Raw genomic sequence first — 22788 nt, 5'->3', positions numbered from 1 at the left:
GGTTGGGGAGCCGCCGGAGGGGGGGAGCGGGTAGCGGAGCAAAGGCGCGCGGGCCCCGCCCCGCCCTCCCCAAGTGGGGAAACTGAGCCCGCGAGACGGAAAAAGGGCCCCAGAGCGCTGGTAAAGCGGCACGTGTGTCCTGGGGCTGCAGAAGCACTTGAGCCACGTCCAGCAGCAGTGAGAAAGCGTGATGACAATGCTGCGTATTAGTTTGCGCGACATCGGTGGTAATAAATCACTAGCACACCTTGCGTGGCCCCTCGGTACCTTGATGAGCCCATGACGCCTTCGCTTCCCTGAAGCTTCGCGGTGAGTGTGTGTCGTGCGGGGGTGGGGGGTTTTCAGAGAAACTGATCACAAACTGAACCAGGTAATTCTGGATGCGGGTACCTGTCGCTAAGGTGATGAAGTGAGATGCTGGGGAAGAGGGTGACCAGGGGTGTGGGGGCCCAGGGGAATGGGAATTTCTGACAAAGGATAGCTCTTGTATAAATGTATCCGATGCAAGAGCTGCACTATTTGGGGCATACGTCAACTGAAACAAACAAAAAGTATTCTTTGTTTCTCCAAAATTCAAATTTGACAGAGTGCCCCGGTTTTTATTTTCTAAATGTGGCAACCCTACCTGGAGGTCGCTTAGATCAGGTCCTAAGGGAAGGCCTCCTGAGCGGGTGACATTTGAGCTGAAACTGGAACGTAAAGCCAGGGCTCAGAGGAAAGAGCAGTATCTGAACAGTGAGAAGCAGGCTGGTGTGGCTGAGGCTCTGTGTGCGGGGAGAAGAGGCCTTAGAGAGGCAGGCGGAGGGATGGCAGGGGCCAGTCTGATCTATGATTACAGAGCCTTGGAGGCCTCAGGAAGGGGTTTGGACGTTTTACCCCAAGGGCAAGGGGAAGCCATCGATTGTTACAGAGCTGGGGGGTGATGCAATCTGACTTGAGTCTTAAGTCAAGTCACTGCCGCTCTAAGAGAAACGGGATGGGGAGGACGTGAGGGAGAGAGCAGGGAGGCCGGAGGGAACCAATGACAGATGCCCAGACCGGCAGTGATGCAGCTTGGATCAGGGCATGTGTCCATCTGGGTCTCTAGAGAGCAGTCACAGAGAAAGTCAGGAGTGCACAGTGTGAATTAGGATGGCATACCTGGGAAAGGGAAAGGGAGAAAAGCAGGATGGACAGAGAGAGCCTCAGACAGTCCTGCAGGTGTGGTCAGGGAATGGGAAGCGGATTGGCCCAGGGTGGAGTCGGGGCAGCCTCCCTGATAAAGAGGAGGAGAAGCCAGGAGACCTTCAGATCCCCCTCTAGCTGTCAGGGGAGTTGGGGGGCGGTGTCCTGGAGGTGGGAGGGAGTGTGAAACAGGGCTTTGGAGAGGGTGGCTGAGAACCTTCCAGAAAGTGGAGTGGGCTGCCAAGCAGTCTGTGACATGTGGTGCCACTCACCTGGTTCTGTGACCGTCCCTGCCCGGCGGGGGCGGGAGGGGGAGAGTGAGGAGTGAGTTCAGTGGGGGGCCGGGCATCTGCCCTGGGCGCAGAGGGTGAAGTGAGACGGGGCCATTTATGTCAAGGGGTTTTAAGTGGAGCCGGAGTCCATTAAGGAGATGGGCCATATTCACGTCCTCGACATCCTCACCGGTGGAACCACGCACTTTTGAACTGGGCCAAAGTGCAAACGTTCCAAGGACCGAGCCTGAACCCTTGCAATCAGCTAGTGAGAGGTTGTTTACTGACAGCGTTAGTCGAGGTGTGTCTTACACGGATTTAACTTGCGGCAACCAACACCAGTGTGAAATTCTCTGTAAGCAATGCACACGAGCGAGCCTACTTTTGCTGTAAAGGCCCCTGACTTTGGCTCCCTGGTGGGGCACTGTTTGGATTGTGACCCAAATCTACGTGGCCTGAATTGCGGTTCTTGGATCCCAGGTAAATGTGCTCGTGTAATTATCACCTCCGGACAATTTTAGGTTGACAAAGGGAATTGAGGACAGGAGAGCAGGGCAGATCATGGGCCGTCCGTGGACGTGAGCGGGTTGTTGGAGGCTGGAATGCTGCTGTCTCCGGTGCAGCCTGTCACCAGCCAAGGGTGAGTAACCCAGCCCCAGTTCTAGAATCACGCCTGGGTCCACATCTGCTAAGATCCCTAGTCCAGTGCTCCCTCCTCCAGACTCTGCTGCTTGGCTCAGCCCCGCTCGGGGGTGTAGGGTCCGGAGCTCCAGACCCAGGACCAGCCTAGTGCAAGGGCCTGCAGGCTGCCCACCCCCGTGGCCCCTGCCCCTGGAGGAAGCTCCTAAGAGTAAACAACAGCCTCCTCTTTCCGCCCACCAGGGTCTGCCACATTCCACACCGGCCAGATTTCCAGTCACAAGGCTCTCTCCCTCTGAGCAGGCTGGTTTTCCTGAGGATGAGGGAGCCTCGCCCCTGGGGGAGATGCGTGGGGACAACGCTCACTTCTGCCTTCTTTCTCCTGGGCTGCTGGGGACGCTCCGATTTCCAGCAGGTGGGCGAATCTGCAGGAGCTGGGTGTTTGGGAGCCCTGGAGCTGGGAATCTTGAGCTCTGCTGGGTGCTGCAGGGGGGTGCCCCCCGGGAGAGATGGAGCTGCCCCAAACGGCCTTTGGGCAGAGTGAGGGCGTCCTTTCAGCTTCAGGTTTGCACCGGGAGAGGGGTGGATCCGAGCTTGGGGTTTCGGGGATAGAGCGTGCTCACCGAGGAAGGAAAGGGCTTCTCAGTACTGATCTCCTCCCACCCCACCCCTGCCTTGGTTTCCCCCTCCTCCTTGCCTTGCCCCTCTCCCACCCCCTCTCCCCGCCTTTCTTCTCCCTTGTGCTTTCTGTCCTGTAGCAATTTCTCCAAGCTTTGGAGCCAGAGGAAGTGACTTCTTATTTTGGCCCCGATGCTACCTTAGAAGGTATCTGTCCTGGCGTCTTCTCAGCAGAGGGAGCTCCCCCGACCGAGCCGGGGTGGGGTGGGGGGGGGGGAGCATCTCAGCTCCGCTTGGGAGGAGGTCCTAGAAGCTGCCATCGTTCCTGCTTATTAACTCCATACTTCCGCCAAGTCCGTAAAAGCTGGTCTGGGCGTCCTGGACCGAGCTGGGGTTCTGACCCCAGGCTTCTGCTCAGTATCTCCAGGGAATGGTTCCTAATTAGCTGGTCCCTTTTGCCCCTGGGCCTCCCTAGGGCTGGCCAAGCTGCAGGAGCTCTTGTGGCTTTTGGCCGCGGACGGAATGGAATTATTTATCCTTTCCGTGAGAAGCGAGATAGGCGCTGGCTCAAGCCCCGGCCGGAGCCTCTCGTGTCGCTCTTGGCCGTGCCTGCGGACTTCGCTGGGGTGCCAGCCCCCTTTCCAAGTCAGGCCATCGACGTAAAGGCTGTTGGGGACCAGAGGCAGGGTGGGCTAGCGGTCAGGGTGGAGAGCAGTAGGGGATGTCCCATCTGTGACTGAATTCCCTGTGGCCTGGGTCACATGCACACTGAGCACTGCTTGGGGCTGCCTGGGGATTGGGGTGGGACCTCCTGGGGCCTGGGGGCTGCTTCGTGAGGCAGATCGGTGGAGAAGGTGGTGAGGCTGGCCTGGGGCACCTGCTCTTCCGTAAAGGCCAGAGAGGGCTGTGGCTGTACCTGCTTTGCCTGCTGGGGTTCAGGCACCCCTCAGGAAACCCTATTCTGGGGCGAGGCTCGCATGCTGAGTGCTGGTCTGCCCCGGGGTGAGGCCCAAATTGGAGAGGAAACTTTCAGCCCACCACCCTGCGTGCCGGGAGGAGCTGGATCTGAGCCCAGGCCTCTCGGGCTCCAGGCCAGCCCTGCGCCCCACTCACCCACCAAAGGGAACGGATCGGTTGGGGGGGCCCTCCCCAGGGCAGGAAGACGCGGAGGGCTGAGCCCCGGGGGGAGGGGAGGAGCAAGGTGGTCTCCTCTGTCCCGCAGGGCTGCAGTTCGACGTGGCCCCGCTCACCTGCATCTGTGAGGATGGGCCCCGGGGGCCTCCCTGCAGGGCCACGAGAGCTGCTCCCTGCTCGCCCTGGGACAGCTCTTCGCTTCTCCTTCCCGCCGGAGCGGAAGACTCCTCACCGCCTCCTTCACCAGCGAGCCCGTGCTGAACGCCTCCATCAAGGCTTGAGAGGCGGAATACAATACATGCTTCGCGGGGATGGACGCCCATGCTGACCCTGGGCGCGGTGGCCAGGGGTCACCTACTGCCAGGCCACTTGGTGAGCGCGACGTCCCAGAGAGGCCCTGTCCCTCGGTGGGGCCGGTGGGCTACGTTGCCTGCTGCTGTCTCTCCCTAGGGAGGGCGACATACTGGTGGGCGCGGACAGGTTCCGCGTCCGGCCGGGAGGAGGCGGCATTGGAGATGCGCCTCCCCGGGTTCGTGCGCAGCCCCACCTGGTCCACAGGCCCGCCCCGAGGCCCCCCAAGTCATCCGAGGTACGGCTCCTGGGAGAGGGGGACAGCTCTGGGGGAGGGCCAGCTCTCCCCAGTGCCCAGGTGGCTGTGCAGAATGCCACAAGCCCGGCTGAGCCATCTTCTTCAGGATGCTGGGGAGTGGGCAGGCCAGGGGGACACGTGGCCATCGGCCGTGCCCCCAGCTGTCCTAGAGGGGGACAGCTAGGCCTCCAGCCTATGAGTAGCCCCTCATCGATCACAAAGCACGTTCACAGACATGTGCTGTTGGGGTCTCCCAGCTCCGGGACTGGCAGGACATCCGATACCACGGATGGGAACACTGAGGCCCAAAGACAGAAGGTGGCCACTCGGGCTGGCATGGCTGGCTCTGCGGCTGCCCGGCCTGCTCGTCGGGCCCCCAGCTGCATCCAGGTGCAAGCAGGGTCCTGTCTTGGGCTCATCTCGGGATGACCCCGTTCTCCAGCATGTGCCCAGAGCGGGGGCACATCAAGGGGGCAGAGCCAGTGTGGGACTCTGGGGAGACACCAAGGACGTAAAAGCCACACGACAGCTCCCTCCTTGGGCCCTGCCCTGCCACCTGGTCCTTTCAATGCTCCGGAATGGCTAGTCGCTGATGGGACCTGGCCGTGGGGGTGGGCTGAAATCCAGGACCCAGAAGCCTCTTGGGCCAGCTGCCACTGTTTCTGACAGTCCCAATATAAAGTGACTTTCGACAGCTCGGGCCCCTCTGCTCTCTGAGACCATTGATTTCGGAGGAGCCTAGAGGCCGGCTCCCGGAGGGCCCGAGGTAGGGGCTGAGACTGGGTCCAGGACAGGCCCTCTCACTCGGCGCCCACCCGCCTGGGAGCAGGCATTCCCTGCTCCCCACCTTTCCCATGAGAAAGCTGGGGACCGGGCCCCCTGACTCCGTAAACCCATGGTGATAAGCGGCAGGGACAGAGCTCACAACCGTGTCTCCAAGTCCAAGAAAGACCTGGCCGTGGGCGGCCAAAGCTATGGGTCGTCTGCTTTCCGGAACCTTCGCTCTGAGCCCTGCCCCCTCCCTCACCAGGCCGTCCTCCTTCCCCTCGCCTTCGCCTCCGGAGATGGGCTGCCGGCAGGGTCCTGCACCTGGAGCTGCTGGTGGCCGTGGGCCACCGACGTCTACCAGGCTCACCAGGAGGACACTGAGCGCTACGTGCTCACCACCTCAACATGGTGAGTGTTCCTTGGGGAGCGGACCCCTTGGATGGCGCTGACACAAGCGGTGGGGCTCGGGAGCCTCTGGACACGGTGCCCCACACCGGGGACTTGGGGCCGAATGTGAGTGGGCTGGCTCATCTGGTAGTTTGAACTTGGGCTGAACTCGGGTGTAAACCTAAGCAAGGCTGGGGTCATGCTTGGGGCCCAGGGCTTTGGGGCGGGGAGGGGTGTGGTCTGTCCTTTCCTTCCTCCTCCTCCCCTCCCTCACCTGCAGTGGAGGCGGGTGAGGTCCTGGAGCCCCTCTTGGCTCCCTAGTGCACCCCACGGCCTCTTGCTACTTGGGTCCCTTCTCTCCAAGGGCCCCTCAGGTCTGGCCTCTGGCCTGAAGTCCATTTGCTCCATGGGAACCTCGGCCAGCACTGCCCGGGCACCAGCCGGGGTGCCCCACACTGGCCTCTCTGTTCCCTTTCTTAGGGGCACCCCCGTTTCTACTGGCCCCCCCTTCCCTTGGCTTCTAGGGCTAAAGGTGGCGTGGGAAGAGTGGCTCCCACTGATTGTCGTCTCGGGGGGCAGGGTAAGCAAAGAAAGGGGCGTTTCAACAACCTGACGCTCGCGTGTAACCTAACGGACTGCATGAAACCCCGTGTGCAGCAGTTTGAGAATACACGTATGACACGCGGTGACTGCTCTGGGCCGCCGGCGAGTGTCTGCCACGTCGGGGGATGGACACCAGTGCCGGGTGGCGGGCAGGACGAGGAGACGGCCGCCGTCTGCAAGTTGGTCGTGCAGGGAGGCAGAGCCCGCTCCAAGAATGTGCAGAGCTTGGCGCCACTTTGTGCCCAGCCTTAGGCGTGCCCACCTGTTTGGGGCAAAAGGAAAAGCCCCCCCGGGCTCAGAGCGCCAGGCCATCAGACCACCCTGTCCGCTGTCAGTTCTCTGGGCCTCAGGGACACACCCGTGCGGTCCTGTCCCCTTGCAGACATAGCCCGAGTCCACAGGTCTTTGCCTGCAGCCCCAGAGGTGAAAAACACTTCCTTTCAGTCACCTGAAAGCTTGGCGGGGGGGGGGGGTCCTCCCCCCGTCTACTCTGCTGAAATTCGGTCATCAAGCCGTACTCTCTCTGGTCACTTGATGTGTCTTACGAGGACCTGGGACAGTGGTAGGTACCGGACTGGCTCCTGCCCCGATGGTGGCTGGCCGTGGTGACAGCCACTGTCGTGGCTGGGCACCCATCCTGTGCCCGTGGCATCATTCTGAGTCCGCCAATAGCCACGGAAGGCTTTACCTCCATGTCACAGATGAGGAACCTGAGCTTCCAAGGTTGGTTAGCAGGATCACGCGCACACGGGTAGTTCGCAGCAGAGCTCGGATTCAGACTCAGGTCAGCCGAGGCCAGTGATGGCAGGGTTCTCTCTCTGGGGGTGGGGGGGCATGTCTAATTCAGGGACAGGCTGCTGCAAATAACCACAGACGGTCAACCATGATGGGCATCTTGGCAGATGTGCTGAGAGAGAGAGAGAGAGAGCCAGGAGCCTGGCCGGGGGGGTGGTGGGGGCAGCGCTCTGTCGGGAGCCCGGAAAAGGGTTTGCAGAGGGAGGGGAGGCCCTCGTGCCGCCTCCTGGAGAGGCGCGGGTGGAACAAGCCGAGGTGGAGAGAAGGGTGTTCCAGGCGGATGGACAGAGAAGGGAAAGGACGGGGTGAGTCTGGTGAGCAGGAAACGGTGTTGGAATGGAATGTTCTAAACTCATAATTATTTGCATCCCATGGTTTCAGGTTTTCTTTTCTTTGTGGTTGGCTTCCTTGAGCCGTGAGCAAGGAGGACCAGCACACGTCTGCCCATCTCTGTGGCTGGCCGCCAGCCCCGAGACCAGCATTTCCCCCCACTGCTAATGGAGCAGTCTCTCCAGGCCCCGCCCCAGCCAGGCCCCGCCCACCCACCAGTCACCTCTCCCTCCTGCCTTTCCACAGGGGTCAGAGCTGCTGAGGGACCCATCCCTGGGGACTCAGTTCCGAGTGCATCTGGTGAAGATGGTCACCCTGACCCAGCCTGAGGTAGGCACCAAGCTGGGAGCCCAGAGTCCCTGGAAACCCCATTTCCATTCTCTCTATCTCTTCGTGTCGCTCTCCCCGTCTGTAGCATGGACGGCGACAGGGTTGTGGTGGCGCAGGTCCCATAAACACGGGCTCTGTGACCCCCCCACCCCCAGGATGCTCCGAATATCACAGCCAACATCACGGCCTCACTGCTGAGTGTCTGTGAGTGGAGCAGGACGGTCAACCCCGAGGACGACACAGATCCTGGGCATGCCGACCTGGTCCTCTACATCACCAGGTAGCCGAGCGCCCCCGTGGCACGCCAGCCTGCCTGGGAGCTGTCCTCCCCTCCCCACCCCTGCTCTGCAAAGGCGGCCCGCCCTCAGCAGCAGCCTGGTGCCTTTTTCCTTCCCAAGGTTTGACCTGGAGTTGCCTGATGGTAACCGGCAGGTTCGGGGGGTCACCCAGCTGGGGGGTGTCTGCTCGTCCTCCTGGAGCTGCCTCATCACTGAGGATACCGGCTTTGACCTGGGGGTCACCATCGCCCATGAGATTGGGCACAGGTAGGCATACTGTCCCCAAGCTGAGGTCTAGGAGCCGACTGGGGCTCCCAGGAGGGAACGTTGAGGCTGCCGTGGGGTAGGAGGGCAGCCCTGTAGGAGTCTGCTGGAAGGAACCTGTACCCTTGACCTCAGTGGACTTGGGGGGGGAGGAGGGCAAGGGCTGGGAAATCTGCTATTTCTTGATTACCAGGTGATTAAAAAAATTGTTTTTACCCCCTCCTCCCCCCAAAAGCAAGACAGACTTCGCAATTAGAAAACGTTTTCTAGGAAATTCGGGTAAAGGAAAAGCAGGCTGTAAAAATTATCCCAAATCCCAGCCCTTAGAGGTAACATCTGTTCACCTTTTGTACGTAATTGTAGTCAGGTCTTACACACACACATATTTACTTTTATTTTACGAAGAGAGAGAATCTTGAGCATGCTTAAGCGAGCAGGGGAGGGGCAGAAGGGGAGAGAGAGAATCTTAAGCAGCCTCCATGCTAGTGCAGAGCCCGATGTGGGCTCGTTCCCCCTGGGATCATGACCTGAGCTGAAATCAAGACTTGGACTCTCCGGTCCCTGGGTGACTCAGTCAGTTAAGCATCTGACTTTAGCTCAGGTCCTGATTTCATGGTTCCTGAATTCAAGCCTGTCACTGGGCTCCCTGCTGTCAGCACAGACCCTGCTTTGGATCCTCTGTCTCCCCCTCTCTCGGCCCCTCTTCTGCTCACGCTCTCTTTCTCTTTCTCTCTCTAAATAAACATAAAAAAAAAATTCAGATGTTCAACTGAGTCACCCAGGCACCCACACACACATAGTTTTTATTTGCAAAATCAGGATTATACTGTATGTTGTTTTTTTTCCTGTTTTTTAAATTTTTATTTATTTTTGAGAGAGAGAGACAGAGAACAAGCAGGCGAGGGGCAGAGAGAGAGGAAGACACAGAATCCAAAGCAGCTCCAGGCTCTAAGCTGTCAGCACAGAGCCCCACACGGACTCGAACCCACAAACCTGGAGATCGTGACCTGAGCCAAAGTCAGTTGCTCAACCGACGGAGCCCCCCAGGCGCCCTAAAGCCTTTTAAAAAATGTTTTATTTATTATTTATTTTTGAGAGAGAGCATGCACATGAGCAGGGGAGGGGCAGAGAGAAAGAGGGGGTCCCAAGCAGACTCTGCCCTGTCAGTGCAGAGCCCCAAGAGTGGGGGGGGGGGGTTCCATCTCACCAACCGTGGGATCATGACCTGAGTGGAAATCAAGAGTCAGCGGCTCAACCCACTGAGCCACCCAAGGGCCACTAAAGCCTTTTGATATTTATTAGCCCAAAGAGGCAGGAACCACCTGGCTGGCTGGCTGAGCACTCCCTCTGGGGGAAACGGAGGCAGGGCTCGCTGGTGGGGGGGCCAGGGGGCCGTGGGGTCTGCAAACGCTTCCAACCCGACCGAAGGGCTGGCCAGGCTTGGACTCCAGGCGGGTGGAGGGGGCACGAGGGCTCTGAGCGTTGCCTCCCCGGGACAGCTTGGGCTTGGAACACGACGGCGCGCCCGGGAGCGGCTGTGGGCCCAGCGGCCACGTGATGGCGTCCCAGGACGCGGCGACCGCCAGGGGTGACCTCTCGTGGTCCGCCTGCAGCCGCCAGCAACTGCTGCACCTGCTCAGGTAGCCGCGTCCCTCACCCGCGCAGCCCTCCCCGCCCTATCTCCACTTGGGGCCACCCCTACTTGTGCCCCAGCCCTCTCTGTTCAATCCCCATCGCGCTCTGTCCCCTCCCCCCCTCCGGGGCCCTCCTCCGTCCTCCTTGGCCCCTCCCTCCAGCCACCCTTCCCTGCGCGGATCCTGTTTCTCCCCCACTCCCACGCACCCTCTCGCGTCCACCGGTTTCCGCGCCCACTCCTCAATTCGGCCCCATCCCCGCCCCTCCCTCCAGCCACCCCTCCCTCCTCGCCGCTCCCCTGCCTCATCCCCTTCCTCCCCACTCCCTCGCGCGGGCATCTGCCCCGGCCCCACCTCCCCTCCGCCGGGGCCCGAGCCCGGTCCCAGCTCTTGCTGGGGGTGCGCGCTGAGAACCCCCTGCCCGCCCGCCAGCGCCCACCCCTCCACCCCGGTGTGCACCCGGGGTCTGAGCCGGGACTTGTCGCAGCGCAGGACGGGCGCGCTGCCTGTGGGACCCGCCGGGGCCGCAGGCCGGGGCCGCGGGGAGCCCTCCCCGGGCGCAGCCCGGCCTCCACTACGGCGCGGACGAGCAGTGCCGCGTCGCCTTCGGCCCTGCAGCGGTGGCCTGCACCTTCTCCAGGGGGCACCTGGTGAGTCCCGCCGGCCGTCCCGCTTCTCCGCCACCCAGCCCCTGCACCCTCTACCCGCGCCCAGCTCCTGCTCCGCTGTGCCCTGTGAGCGCCCTCCGTGCCAGGCCACCAGACGCCTCCTAAAATGCGTAAATTTTGAGCGAGGGTGCTCATGTTTTCCTTTTGACTGTGTCCCACAGATTACGTGGAGCCCCTGAGCCCATGGACGCGGGACTTAAATAGGCAGTCACCAAGGGCTTCCGATCCAATGGGAACCTGGAGGGCTCCCCGGAGGAAGTCCCCTCCACACTGAATCCTATAGCAGGAGTGTGAGCTAGCGGGGGAAGGGGAGATGAAGGGGGGCCGGCTCCCCAAAGACGGTCTTCCTCCCTGGACTTCCATGGGCCCCAGGCACCTTTGCCCTAGCAGGGCCTCTTTCTCGATAGGGAATACTGAGAATTGTTATCAGTGTTTTTATAAAACATATAAAGTTTTTCTTCTTCGCGTTGTTATAACAAGACGTGTTAACGTTACATACGAGGACACCTGCTTTGACCTAAAGAATCATTTTTTGTCTGCTGATTTTAGAAAAAGTGAAAACATTTTCGTGGGCTCACGGACAGGTGTGCTGTGCCCATTCTCCCCGGCCACCGGTGCCCACAGAGCGGTGTGTGTGCCCCCGTGGTCTGCGGGGGGACAGTTAAGGCTGGACACTAGCCCCTCCAGCGAGCCCCCTGTGTCCCCGTTTAGGACGTGTGCCAGGCTCTCTCCTGCCACGAGGACCCCCTGGACCAAAGCGTCTGTAGCCGCCTCTTGACTCCCCTCCTGGATGGGACAGAGTGTGGCGAGCAGAAGGTCGGAGCGGGAGTGACGGAGCATGTGTTGGCTGGCGGGCTCTACCAGGCGCTCGGCTTCCCGCTACCCTGCAGACCTCTGTGCCTCTGCCCTTCTCCTCCACTCTGCGGGGGCCAGACCCCTCTGTCCTACACGCGGGGGTTTGCCCTCTTTCGTATTCAGCTTCGTTTCCTGAGCAGGATGGGAGGGCGGGGCACGAGCACGTGTACATGCCTGTGTGGCCACCCTGCGGGCGCGGGGCCCTGGGGATGCCAGCCGTCCTGGGTGTGCGATGGTGTGCCCTTCTCTCGCAGTGGTGCTCCAAAGGTCACTGCCGCTCCCTGGCGGAGCTGACCCCCGTGGGAGTGGTGCACGGGCACTGGTCTAGCTGGGGTCCCCCCAGTCCCTGCTCCCGCTCCTGCGGGGGAGGGGTGGTCACCAGGAGGCGACAGTGCAGCAACCCCAGGTACTGCATGCAGGAGGCGCTGTTCTCCAGGTCAGGGCTGGCTGGCTAGGGGGGAGTGGCTCCCCTGTCACCCCCTGTGTCTTGTGGGTATTTTCAGGCCGGCCTTTGGAGGGCGTGCGTGTGTGGGCGATGACCTCCAGGCGGAGATGTGCAACACCCAGGTAGGCCTGCCTCCCCGGGGTGCAGCCAGAGGGTCAGGTCGGCAGCGCGGGGCCGGGGGCGTGGAAGGATCAGGGCGGCTGTAATTCGTGGCTCACGCCAGGGCGCTTTTGAAAGAGGGGGGTGCTGTTCTACCTCTACTGGGACCTCAGTGCATACTCCAGGACGTCCCTGCAGTGTCCCCCTCCCTCCCCACCTGCCACTGCCCCCCCCAGCACCCCCTGAAACCATTCCTCCGTTCTAAGAGCAGGTGAAATTCACGTCCCATAAAATCAACCATTTTAAGGGTGGGATCCAGTGGCATTTAGCACATTCACAATGTTGTGCAACCACCGCCTCCATCAAGTTCCAAACCGCTTCTGTCAGCCCGGAGTAGGACCCCAGACCAGTTAAGTCGTTGCTCCCCTCCCCCATCCTCCCGCCCTGGCAGCCACCGGTCACCTTTTGTCTCCGCGGATGCGTCTGTTCTGGACATGTCATACAAATGGGACCACGCAACGCGTGGCCTTTTTGTGACTGGCTTCTGTCACTCAGCACCGTGTCCTCAAGGGTCATCCACGGTGTAGCAGGTGTGAGAAGTGCAGTGCTTTCTGTGGCTGAACGGCAGCCCATCATGTGGATGGGCCACGTGTCATCCGTCCATCTGTTGACGGACATTTAGGCCATTTCCGCCTTTTGGTTATTGTGAATAGTGCTGCTGTGTATGTGGACTCGAGGACCAATTCTTATTCCTGTCTTTCAATATTTATTTTTGAGAGTGAGAGCGCGCGTGCGGGTGTGAGGGGCAGAGAGAGAGGGAGACAGAGGATCTTCGGTGTCAGCGCAGAGCCCAGTGCGGGGCCTGGACTCACGAACCGTGAGATCGTGAGCTGAGCGGAAGCCAGAAGCCACCCAGGCACCCCACCAATTTTTATTTCTTTTGAGTATGCACCTGAAAGTGGGATCACTGGGTAGGGGCGCCCGGGTGGCTCGGTCGGTGAAGCGTCCGACTTCGGCTCAGGTCACGATCTCGCGGTCCGTGGGTTCGAGCCCCGCGTCGGGCTCTGCGCTGACGGCTCGGAGCCCGGAGCCTGCTTTGGATTCTGCGTCCCCCTGTGTCTCTCTCTCTCTGCCCCTCTTCTGCTCGTGCTCTGTCTCTCTTGCTCTTAAAAACGAATAAACGTTAAAAACAAAAGCGGAATCGCTGGATTGTATGGTGTTTCTACGTTCAAGTCTTTGAGGAGCCTCCAAAACCATCCTGCACAGCAGCCCAGCTATTTTGCACTCCCACCAGCTGTGGGCAAAGGTTCCGCTTTCTCCATATCCTCTCCACTCCCCATCTTTATTGCCCATGAGTTTTTTTTTTAAGATTTTTTCTTTCTTCCTTTCTTCTTTCTTTCTTTGTTTCTTTGTTCCTTCCTTCCTTTCTTTTCTTTCTTTCTTCCTTCTTTCCTTCGCCTTTCTTTCTTTCTTTCTTTTCTTTCTTTCGCCTTTCTTTCTTTTCTTTCTTTCGCCTTTCTTTCTTTCGTCTTTCTTTCTTTCTTTCTTTCTTTCTTTCTTTCTTTCTTTCTTTCTTTCGCCTTTCTTTCTTTCTTTCTTTTTCTACTTTTAGAGAGAGAGCAGACAGCGAGCCAGGGAGGGGCAGAGAGAGAGGGAGAGAGAGAGACTCCCAAGCAGGCTCCACACTGTCAGGGTTGAGGGCTCAAACTCACAAACCACAAGATCACGACCTGAACCGAAATCCAGAATCAGACGCTTAACTGACTGAGCCACCCGGGCGCCCCTATTGCCGGTGTTCTTTGATCATGGCCAGTACCCTGGGTGCGAGGCGCTCGGATGGCTCCTTTGACGTGGTGTCAAGGTCTGCACGTGGCGAGGCCTTCCCTCCCACTTTCTCCAGGCGGTCACGGGCCTCCCCAGACCTGGAGGGCAGAGTCCTCACCTGGAGCACGGGCTCAGGGAGGGGAGCAGGCGAGCAGTGCTCTTTATTTCTTTGTTGCTGGGTGGTAGGCCCTGCCCTGTGTCCTTGCAGATTCTCCGGGATTCTCTCCTCAGCAGAGAAAGGCTCTTGGCTCCCCTGCTTTATGGAATGGGGAACCGCAGCACAGCCAGGAGCAAACCCACATCGTGGCCCTCGTGCCGCGGGGTGCCTTGCCGTCCCCAGTGGCAAAGGCTCCTGTCCTAGATCCCCCGCCCCCAGGCCCCCCATCCCAGGGCCCCTCCTGTGCCTGTTCTCTGCCTCCTCCCGGCCAGGCCTGTGAGAAGACCCAGCTGGACTTCATGTCTGAGCAGTGCTCCCGGACGGACAGGAAACCGCTACACCTGTCCCCAGGCAACGCCTCCTTCTACCGCTGGGGCTCCGCTGAGCAGTACAGTCAAGGTGGGCTGGCCCCCATCACCCTGATGCTGTTGAGAGCAGGGCTCGGACTCAGGCTCTGTATCGCGTCCTGGCTCGGCCCCCTTGCTAAGGGGCCTGAGTCTCGGTGTTCCCATCTGTAAGATGGAAATAAAAGTAGGGTCTCCCTGCTCGGTTGTTGGAAGGATTCAGTGAGACGACACCGGGAAGCACCAAGGGGGCTCCTTGGCTCGATGCGGTAACAAGCGTTACGTCGTGATCGTGATCACTGCCTCAGGAGGCGGGGCCCTGGCCCCAAACCCGGAGGATGAAGTGAGGTGGCCCTGACAAGGGCAGGCCCACCTGGGCTGTGCTCTGCAGGGTCACCGCCTTCCCAGCTCCCGGTCACTCTCCCGTCAGGGTTCTCTGTCTCTCCACCTTCCCAGGGGACGCTCTGTGCAGACACATGTGCCGAGCCATCGGCGAGACCTTCATTGTGAGGCGTGGGGACAGTTTCCTGGATGGGACCCGGTGTGTGCCAAGTGGTCGGCGGGAGGACGGGACCCTGAGCCTGTGCGTGTCGGGCAGCTGCAGGGTACGCGTGTGCGGGCAGCGGAGGTACCCTCCCACCCGCTGTGGCCCTGCGGCCAGTCACGTCGGAAGCCAGATGCTAAGGGGCTCGGAGAGGGCCCGGTCTGCGGGCACGGTCCTTGTGAAGGTGCCGCGGAATCCGCATGGGGTGATGCTAGGGCACTGAACTGACCTTGGAGTCAGCAGGGGGTCAAGAGCTCCGCTGTGACCTTGGGGGAGTCATTTATGCCTGCTTCCTGCATGGAGGTCAGATGCCGCAAAACGCCTCGAGTTTGTCGTGTGAATCCCAGGGCCTCAGAGCAGTGGGGTCGGTGGGACAGGCGTCACCTGCCACTGCTCTTTGCACAGACATTCGGCTGTGACGGCAGGATGGACTCCCAGCAGGTGCGAGACGCGTGCCAGGTGTGTGGAGGGGACAACAGCACGTGCAGCCCCCGCAACGGCTCTTTCACGGCCGGAAGAGCCAGAGGTAGGGGCTTCCCTCGGGGTGGATGGCCGGGCCCCTGCCAGCCTCCAAGAGACACCTGCAGCTCAGAGCCTTGGCAGTGAGCCCCGGACCCTCCTCATGGGCCTCGGCCTCTGCCCTCCGCCTCGCCAGCCTCCCCACCCAGCTCGGAGTCTGATGAGGCCGCCGCGGGGGGCAATGGAGTTTTGGGAATGACTGCTCACAGTAGCTGTGATGCAGATAAAACCAGGATACTGGGCAGTCTGTGGGAGGCCGGCCTGGCCCTTCCTACCCAAGGAATCCCATCAGAAGGGATGTTATACTTGGGAATCCCTTGGCTGTGATCTGTTTATAAAGGAGGTCAAGTCATTTGCAAAGTGGGCGCTTAGAAGGCCAGCTGAGGAGTTGAGTCCCACCTCCCTGTGGCGGGTCACACGCTGAGCCCAGAACCTTGGATTCAGTCCCTCCTCCTGGCCGGGGCAGCACCCTGGAGGGTGGCTGCCCAGCCTGGCTTTGATTGGCCCCTGGTGACACGGGGCTCTCTACAGCCCGAGGGGTGACAGGGGGCCCTCTACTGCCGGAGGCAGCCCCATTGTATTGGTAGCTTTCGGGGCTGAGGCTCTTTTTCCTGTACACCTGAAATTTGCTCCCTTTGACTGCGATGTAAGTGACTTGGGACCACCCACCCTCCCACCCACCCTCCCCTGTTTCCTTCTAGAGTATGTCACGTTCCTGACGGTTACCCGCAACCTGACCAGCATATACGTCGCCAACCAGAAACCTCTCTTCACACACTTGGGTGAGCTGGGCAGAGGGCACTCACCCAGAGTTAGCCAGACTGCGAACGGCGAGGCACAGACCCCAAGATGCCCTCACTTCGGATGCCAGCTACAAGTTCAGGGGGTTCCCTGAGCACCGCCAGGGTGGATACGTCACTAGGAGGATCCCCAGAAGTTGGAGAGCTTTTATACCCGCAGTTATGGCTTAGACAATAAAGCCAGAGCAAGAGACGCCTAGGGCAGAACGTGGGAGGGTTCCGTGTCCAGCACCGAAGCGTGACAACATGCACCGAGTAGTGCCAACCCAGGGAGCTCACCGGGGTTCAGCGTCCAGTTTGAATTAGGGCTTCATCATGTAGACGTGAGGCCTGACCGGCAGACCGATTCCTCACGTGGATGGTCTCCATCTCGGCTCGCTGAGGCAGTTGACTCAGAGCTGCTGTCTAAATCGCGTATTTGGTCTTGCCGGCTTGGCCAGCCCCCACCTTAAACAAAGATACAGCTATCAGGTGTGACGCAAGTTCCTGCCTGGAAGCCCAGGGCAAAGGCCACGTCTGTCTTTGGACCGGTTGCGTTACTACCCAATGCCACGGTGGTTCTTGATTTCGGGGGCGCCTACACCCATCCTTGGAATCCGGAGTGGGGGCGCTTGGGGGTCCTTGGGCCCCTGAAGCTGCCTGGAGAGCTCCATGTGAGCGCGCCTGGTGAGACGGCAGGTCCACAGTGCTCACCAGGTTCTGGGCAGAGGCGCAGAGCCACCGACACGGGGACGCTGTCAGCACAGAGCCTGACACAGGGCTCAGACTCACGAACCGTGAGATCATGACCCGAGCCGAAGTCAAGAGCTGGACACTCAACTAACGGAACCCCCCCCAGGTGCCCCCTGGGGACGCTCTCTGTGGTCAGATGCCTGTGCACACCTGGGAGGCTGTGCCTTGCTGGCTGCAGAGACCGCCTGACCCACCGAGGCGCCAGGCAGATGGGCTCCCCAGGGAGGGCTGGGACCCTGGGGGGGAGGCTACAGATGTGGCAGCAGAGATCACGTCCCGTGGTTGCCACCACCCCATTCCTTAAACCGGAACCTCTTCCGGCGGCCACCTGCCGTGGGGCTGGGGTGGGGTGGGGTGGCGCTCCCCCTGCTGACAGGCTGGATCCCCCCACAGCGGTGCGGATCGGAGGGCGCTACATCGTGGCCGGGAACTCTAGCATCTCTCCCAGCACCACCTACCCCTCCCTCCTGGAGGACAGCCGTGTCGAGTACAGAGTGACCCTCACCGAGGACCGGCTGCCTCACCTGGAGGAGATCCGCATCCGGGGACCCATTCAGGAAGACGTGGAGATCCAGGTGACCAGGAGGGCCTGGGGGGGTCAGTGGGGCCTCCTCCTGGTATCGCTCAGCAGTCAGCCCACGGGGTCCCTGGCGTTCTGAGAGTGGGCATGCAGGGGTCGGGGGCTTCCCCAGGAGAGGGCTGTGCTGCTGAGGTCAGAGATGAGCTGGCCGGGCCAAGCAGGGAGTGACGAACGCGTCTTGAGGGAACAGTGTGTGCCCAGGATGGGTAACTAGGAGGGATGAGGGAAGGGGACACACACCCCCGCCCCAGGCAAGGAGGCAGGACAGATCTGCAGGGATCTTGCTGGCCACGGGAAGAGTGGGGGCTTCACCCCCTGGGGACTGGGGGTTGGGGAGGGAGGGTGCAGAGGGGGCTCTATGCAGGGCGATCAGGTGCACCGGGGATCAGGCCTGTGTCGGACCTGGCCCGAGGAGGGCATGGGGAGCGAGACCGTCGGTGATGCCCTGATTAGAGACCCACTGTGGGGGCATCCCTCCTGGAGCCGCGTCAGCCCAGGGTGACCCAGAGGTGAAGGGGCCAGGCCCTGGGACTCCGACGGACTGGAGTTTGAATCCCGGCTCTCCAAGAGCTTGGGCAAGGGCATGAACTTTCCTAAGCCTAAATTTCCCCACCCGTGAAATGGGGCTAGGCATGCCTACGTTACGAAGTTTTGTCAAGATCCGTTTGTCAAAAATAAGGCGCATTAGGGGCGCCTGGGTGGCGCAGTCGGTTAAGCGTCCGACTTCAGCCAGGTCACGATCTCGCGGTCCGTGAGTTCGAGCCCCGCGTCAGGCTCTGGGCTGATGGCTCAGAGCCTGGAGCCTGCTTCCGATTCTGTGTCTCCCTCTCTCTCTGCCCCTCCCCCGTTCATGCTCTCTCTCTGTCCCAAAAATAAATAAACGTTGAAAAAAAAAAAAAATTAAAAAAAAAAATAAGGCGCATTAAGCGTGTGGCAGGGGGGCACGTCCTGAAAGGTGGCCGCTGCTAAAGGGCTTGCTGGCTTGGATCTTGAAGGTGCCAGAGGGTGGGCACGCCCCACCCTAATCGAGGGAAAGTGAGACCCCCCGGGAGCCGTGGGACAGAGGGACGGGCACAGGGCCAGGCCTGCCAGCTGAATGTTCTCCCAAGCCACGCTGTCCTCCGCAGAGGCTGCTAGGTTCTCCCCCTGCCCTTGCCGCCTGTGTATGCCACCGCCCTGTGCCTCAGTGTTCTCCTGTAGAATGGGCAGGAGGCTGCCGTCCCGCCTCCCGGGGTTAGGGGACACACGCGCCCGGCAGCATGGGCAGCAGTCGCTGGCACCGGGTGGATGCGGGGTCTTTCTGCTGGGGACAGAGGCACACGGGAGCACGGGCTTCGGGCTCATCCTCCAGGCACGAGCTCCTCTGCACGTGTCCGCACGTGTGCTTTGCCGAGGAAGGCGCCTGGAGGGGTGGATGCAAGTTAGCATGTGTTGAAATAGCCCTGAGAACCCTCAGGGAGGGGTCCGAGGCTTGGTGGCCCTTGGCTTTGGTCTGGCAGCCCCACCTCTGCCCCCACCGCGGGGGGAGACGGCCGGGGGCTCCCCCAGAGTGCAAGCCAGGCTGGAGGGAGCCTCCTGGTAAGCCGTTCACTCCTTCCCTGCCTCCTCGTACAGCCCGGTTCGGCCCCCAGCTCCAACCCCCCCCCCCCCCGCCCCGGGAACACTGCTCCGGATGTGTCCGCCTGGCAGCTGTCTGCACCTTTTACTCTGTGGGTAAAAAAATACAGATTCCTGGGCCGCTCGAGAGAGAACCGCTGAGGCAGGACCCGCCAGGCGGGTTTTAACAAACAACACGGTGCCGATGCTGAGTGGCCAAATGAGGCATCGTGGGGACAGGTGTTAGAACCTCTCGCGGGGGGGGGGCCAGCCCGGCCCCTGTCTGTCTCACGCAGGTTTACAGGCGCTACGGGGAGGAGTATGGTGACCTTGCGCGCCCAGACATCACCTTCACCTACTTCCAGCCGAAGCAGCCACAGGCCTGGGCATGGGCCGCCGTGCGGGGGTCCTGCTCCGTGAGCTGTGGGGCAGGTGAGGCCCGGGGTGGGGCTGGCCCGGAGCACCCTCCGCCCCCTGCGGCGAGGTAGCTCAGCCTCCCCCTCCCCCCCCCCCAACCCCAGGGCTGCGCTGGGTGACCTACAGCTGTCTGGACCAGGCCAGGAACGAGTGGGCAGAGGCTGCCCGGTGCGAAGGGAGCCAGCGGCCAGCAGCGTGGCCAGAGTCCTGCGCCCCTGGGCCCTGCCCCCCAGAGTGAGTGCTGTCTGCGCCCGGCAGCGTCCCCTGGGTTCTTGCTGGCTGCGGGGTCCACGTAGCTTGGGCTCGGCGAGGCCACTTCCAGGCGTGTTCTCTGCCGTCCCGGACACTGTCCTGCAGGCGAGGACACCGAGATTTGGGCCAAGGCGGTGCCAGGGTCAGCCTAGTGTGACCCATTCCCGCTGCACCTCGTCTAAGGGCAGCGTGCACCCGCTCTGAGCTCGCCGCAGGGTGGAGGTGGTCGCCTCCCTGGGAGGGAGGAGGTGAGGTTCAGAGAGGTGACGGTGGAAAGCAGCTGCATGCACCGTTGGCAGGAGCGTAACGCGAGGGACCAGGCTGTCCCTGTTGGGTGCAGGGCTGGTGCACACCCGCTAGCACTTTTGTACAGCTGTCCCGAGGCTCAGGTGGCAGGACAGGTCCGCCTTGTCTCCCACCGCCTCTCCTGGGCCGGTCCTCCGGGAGCCGGAGCCCCAGCGGCTCTGTTCCTCCCCGCTCAGCTGGGCCACTGGAGACTTGGGCGCACGTGGGAGAGGGCGGTCCGTTTCGTGGAGGCCCAGGGCAGCCTCCTGAGGACGCTGCCCCCTGCCCGGTGCCGAGCCCTGGCCCTGCAGCCGGCAGTGCTGGAAACCCGCAACCCCCCAGCCTGGCCCCGGCAGGTGAGCGCGGGGAGGCGGGGGAGGCGGGGGAGGCGGGGGCACCGTCTGCCTGGCAGGGCTCGTCCCTGCACCGAGCCCTACCCTTCCAGAGTGCCCCGTCCTCCCCAGGACTCTGGCTGGGCCCCACCCTCCTGAGTGAGAGGCGGGGGCGGCCCGGAGTGGCCGGCTTCAGAATTGCCATCCAAGAGACCCCGGGCTGGCCATTTCCCTCTCTGAACCCCCGGGTCGCTGCTCATGGAGGGGCTGTGAGGACCAAGTGACGAAGCCACAGATGGAAAGCAATAAGGGTCACTTTGTCACTGCTATCATTGTCTGCAACCGGCACCCCTTCCCCCCATCCCTTCAGCGTCCAAGCTGGCTCATTCTGATGTGCCATATACTGGGTGGGTGACCGGGGCAAGTCCCTTCCCTCTCGGGGCCCCGGTTTTGTTGCTTGTCCGGCGGCGAGGGGGCTGGCCTAGGTCACTGGTGGCCCACGCGTGGCTTGGGCTCCTTTTTCCCTCTCCCATCCGTGGCAGTCGTAGGATCCACCCCCCTGTCCCACCGAGGCCCGCGCCTGCCTCCGAATCCTCAACACGGCGCCGCGGGCCCGACGCCACCTGTCAGGGTTCGCACGCACACGAGACGCAGCGGCCGTCCCCGATCTGGGTGACCCGATTCTGTCACGGCAGTGATATTATAACGTGGACGGAGGCCCGCTGTCCTCTCTGGAAGGCAGGAGGGTGAGGGCCGTGTCACCGTGGATGCCGGCAGCCGCTCGTCCCGCGCTGCAGGGAGAGGCCTCCGGGTTTTGCTCCGTGGTGGGGCGCCTCTCTGAGCTCTCGGATCCTGGGGCGCAGGCTCGCTGCCTCCTGCCCCAGGGGCTGGGCTGTACCTGTGGCCCAACGGCAGGGACAGGGCCTGATGTGAGTCCCACATCCTCCTCAGGCGCCAGGAGTCGGACGCGTGCTCATCAGCCTGTGAGGCCCACCTGGCTTCGCACAACGGGACGTGTGTGCACGGGGCAGGTGGCCCGGACGCGCTGGCCACAGCCGGGCCCTGCTCCACAGACGAGAAGCTGCCCGCCCTCGAGCCGTGCGTGGCCACAGCGTGTCCTCCGGCACAGGGCCACGTGAGTGCCCTGGGCTATTGGGTGCTTCTCTGGCCAGAGAACGGGGAGCGCTGGTTACCATCCGCCTCCTGGCCAGAGCGCAGAGGTTGTCCCTGCGCAGTCCTGCTGTGCGCGGGATCCCCCCGCCCCGGTCAGAGGGAAAACTTAGGGGAAAGGCTCGGGACCTACCGGAAGGCCCCGCTGCGGCCGGCAAGCCAGGCCGAAGCCCAGACCCTGTTAGAATGCTGCCAGTTCCCTGCAGCACACACACTCCTGCCTGCGTCCCGGGGCCCTGGCTGACGGGCGTTGCTTTCAGACAAGCCAAGCCTGTCCCCTCCAGACTGGTGGGGGCTGCGGGGTCAAGGGCGCCTGCAGATCTGGCTCCCGAGCCCCAGCCTCAGCCCTGCGCTACCGTGATACGGAGGCCAAGGTGGGTGTGGGCTGAGGGCGCTCTCTGGCAGCCAGAAGTACATCTCCCCAGAAAGGGGCGGCAGGGAGGGGCGCAGCCTTTGGGGGTGCTGCTGACCGCTTCCGCTCGCTCCTGAAGAGATCGGCACGGCTGGAGGCCAGGTGCCCGGGGATCGAGAGGGTGAAACCCAGACCCAGCGGCTCGTTCCCTGTTCCCTGCAGACGGACCCCCGGTCTCTAGAGGAGGAGGCCACATCCCCACCGGCCCCTGCCAGGCCGGGGGCCCGCGCCGCACACGTGTGGACTCCCCTGGCGGGGCCGTGCTCTGTCTCCTGCAGTCGAGGTAAGGCCCCCAGGGCTCGTTAGCTAACTCTTACCTGTCTACATTTTGTCTAGTTCTTTTTTTTTTTTAATGTTTATTTATTTTTGAGAGAGAGAGACAGAGAGAGACAGAGCGTGAACGGCAGAGGGGCAGATGGAGAAAGAGACACAGAATCCGAAGCAGGCTCCAGGCCAGGCTCCGAGCTGTCAGCACAGAGCCCGACGCGGGGCTCGAACTCACGAGCTGTGAGATCATGGCCTGAGCCGAAGTCGGACGCTTCACCGACCGAGCCCCCCAGGCGCCCCGCGTTTTACCTAGTTCTAGAAGCATTTGGGTGGGCTTACAGAGAATCCAAACTCCACGAGAACGTAACATAATACGCAAGGGGACCGGGGCAAAGTGCAGACAGTCGTGTAAATGTGTTCATTGATTGGCTGAAAGATAGGAAAAGATGATAAAACCCAGCAGTCCTGGCACCCAGATGTATTTCTTAAGGTGTGGAAAAGCAGTGAGAGGAGGGCCCCAAACTTAGCTCTGAGCTTCCTGGCAGCCAAACCAGAAGAAAATTCCAAGATAGGCCGCGTTCTTAAACCAAAACGCTAACCGCTTGCTTCGTGAAACTTGAGCATGTGTACAGCCAAGACCAGAGATTTCTTTCGAGGACGCTCCTAAAGGAGAGATTCAAGGAAA

General features: G+C 61.5%; 1 protein-coding gene across 1 annotated transcript in view; it reads left to right on the top strand.

The window, feature by feature from the left end:
• The first annotated feature begins 46 nt into the window (after positions 1–46).
• Positions 47–22788, top strand: part of ADAMTS13 (ADAM metallopeptidase with thrombospondin type 1 motif 13) — a 31833-nt gene continuing 9091 nt past the window's right edge. The window contains 25 exon segments of the mRNA XM_032592312.1: positions 47–309; positions 1958–2076; positions 2319–2490; positions 2834–2900; positions 5447–5529; positions 5531–5596; positions 7546–7629; positions 7785–7909; positions 8028–8174; positions 9671–9811; positions 10293–10455; positions 11185–11289; positions 11583–11734; positions 11832–11895; positions 14126–14252; positions 14654–14802; positions 15147–15267; positions 15962–16042; positions 17186–17367; positions 19265–19400; positions 19490–19619; positions 20120–20139; positions 20142–20284; positions 21213–21389; positions 21999–22119. Coding sequence (XP_032448203.1) covers positions 2039–2076; positions 2319–2490; positions 2834–2900; positions 5447–5529; positions 5531–5596; positions 7546–7629; positions 7785–7909; positions 8028–8174; positions 9671–9811; positions 10293–10455; positions 11185–11289; positions 11583–11734; positions 11832–11895; positions 14126–14252; positions 14654–14802; positions 15147–15267; positions 15962–16042; positions 17186–17367; positions 19265–19400; positions 19490–19619; positions 20120–20139; positions 20142–20284; positions 21213–21389; positions 21999–22119 — 2794 coding nt within the window. The 5' untranslated portion in view covers positions 47–309; positions 1958–2038.

Source organism: Lynx canadensis, chromosome D4 (assembly GCF_007474595.2).
Source record: "Lynx canadensis isolate LIC74 chromosome D4, mLynCan4.pri.v2, whole genome shotgun sequence".
NCBI lineage: Eukaryota > Metazoa > Chordata > Mammalia > Carnivora > Felidae > Lynx > Lynx canadensis.
The sequence above is the reverse complement of the archived record's forward strand: the minus strand, read 5'-3'. Positions and strand labels throughout refer to the sequence as shown.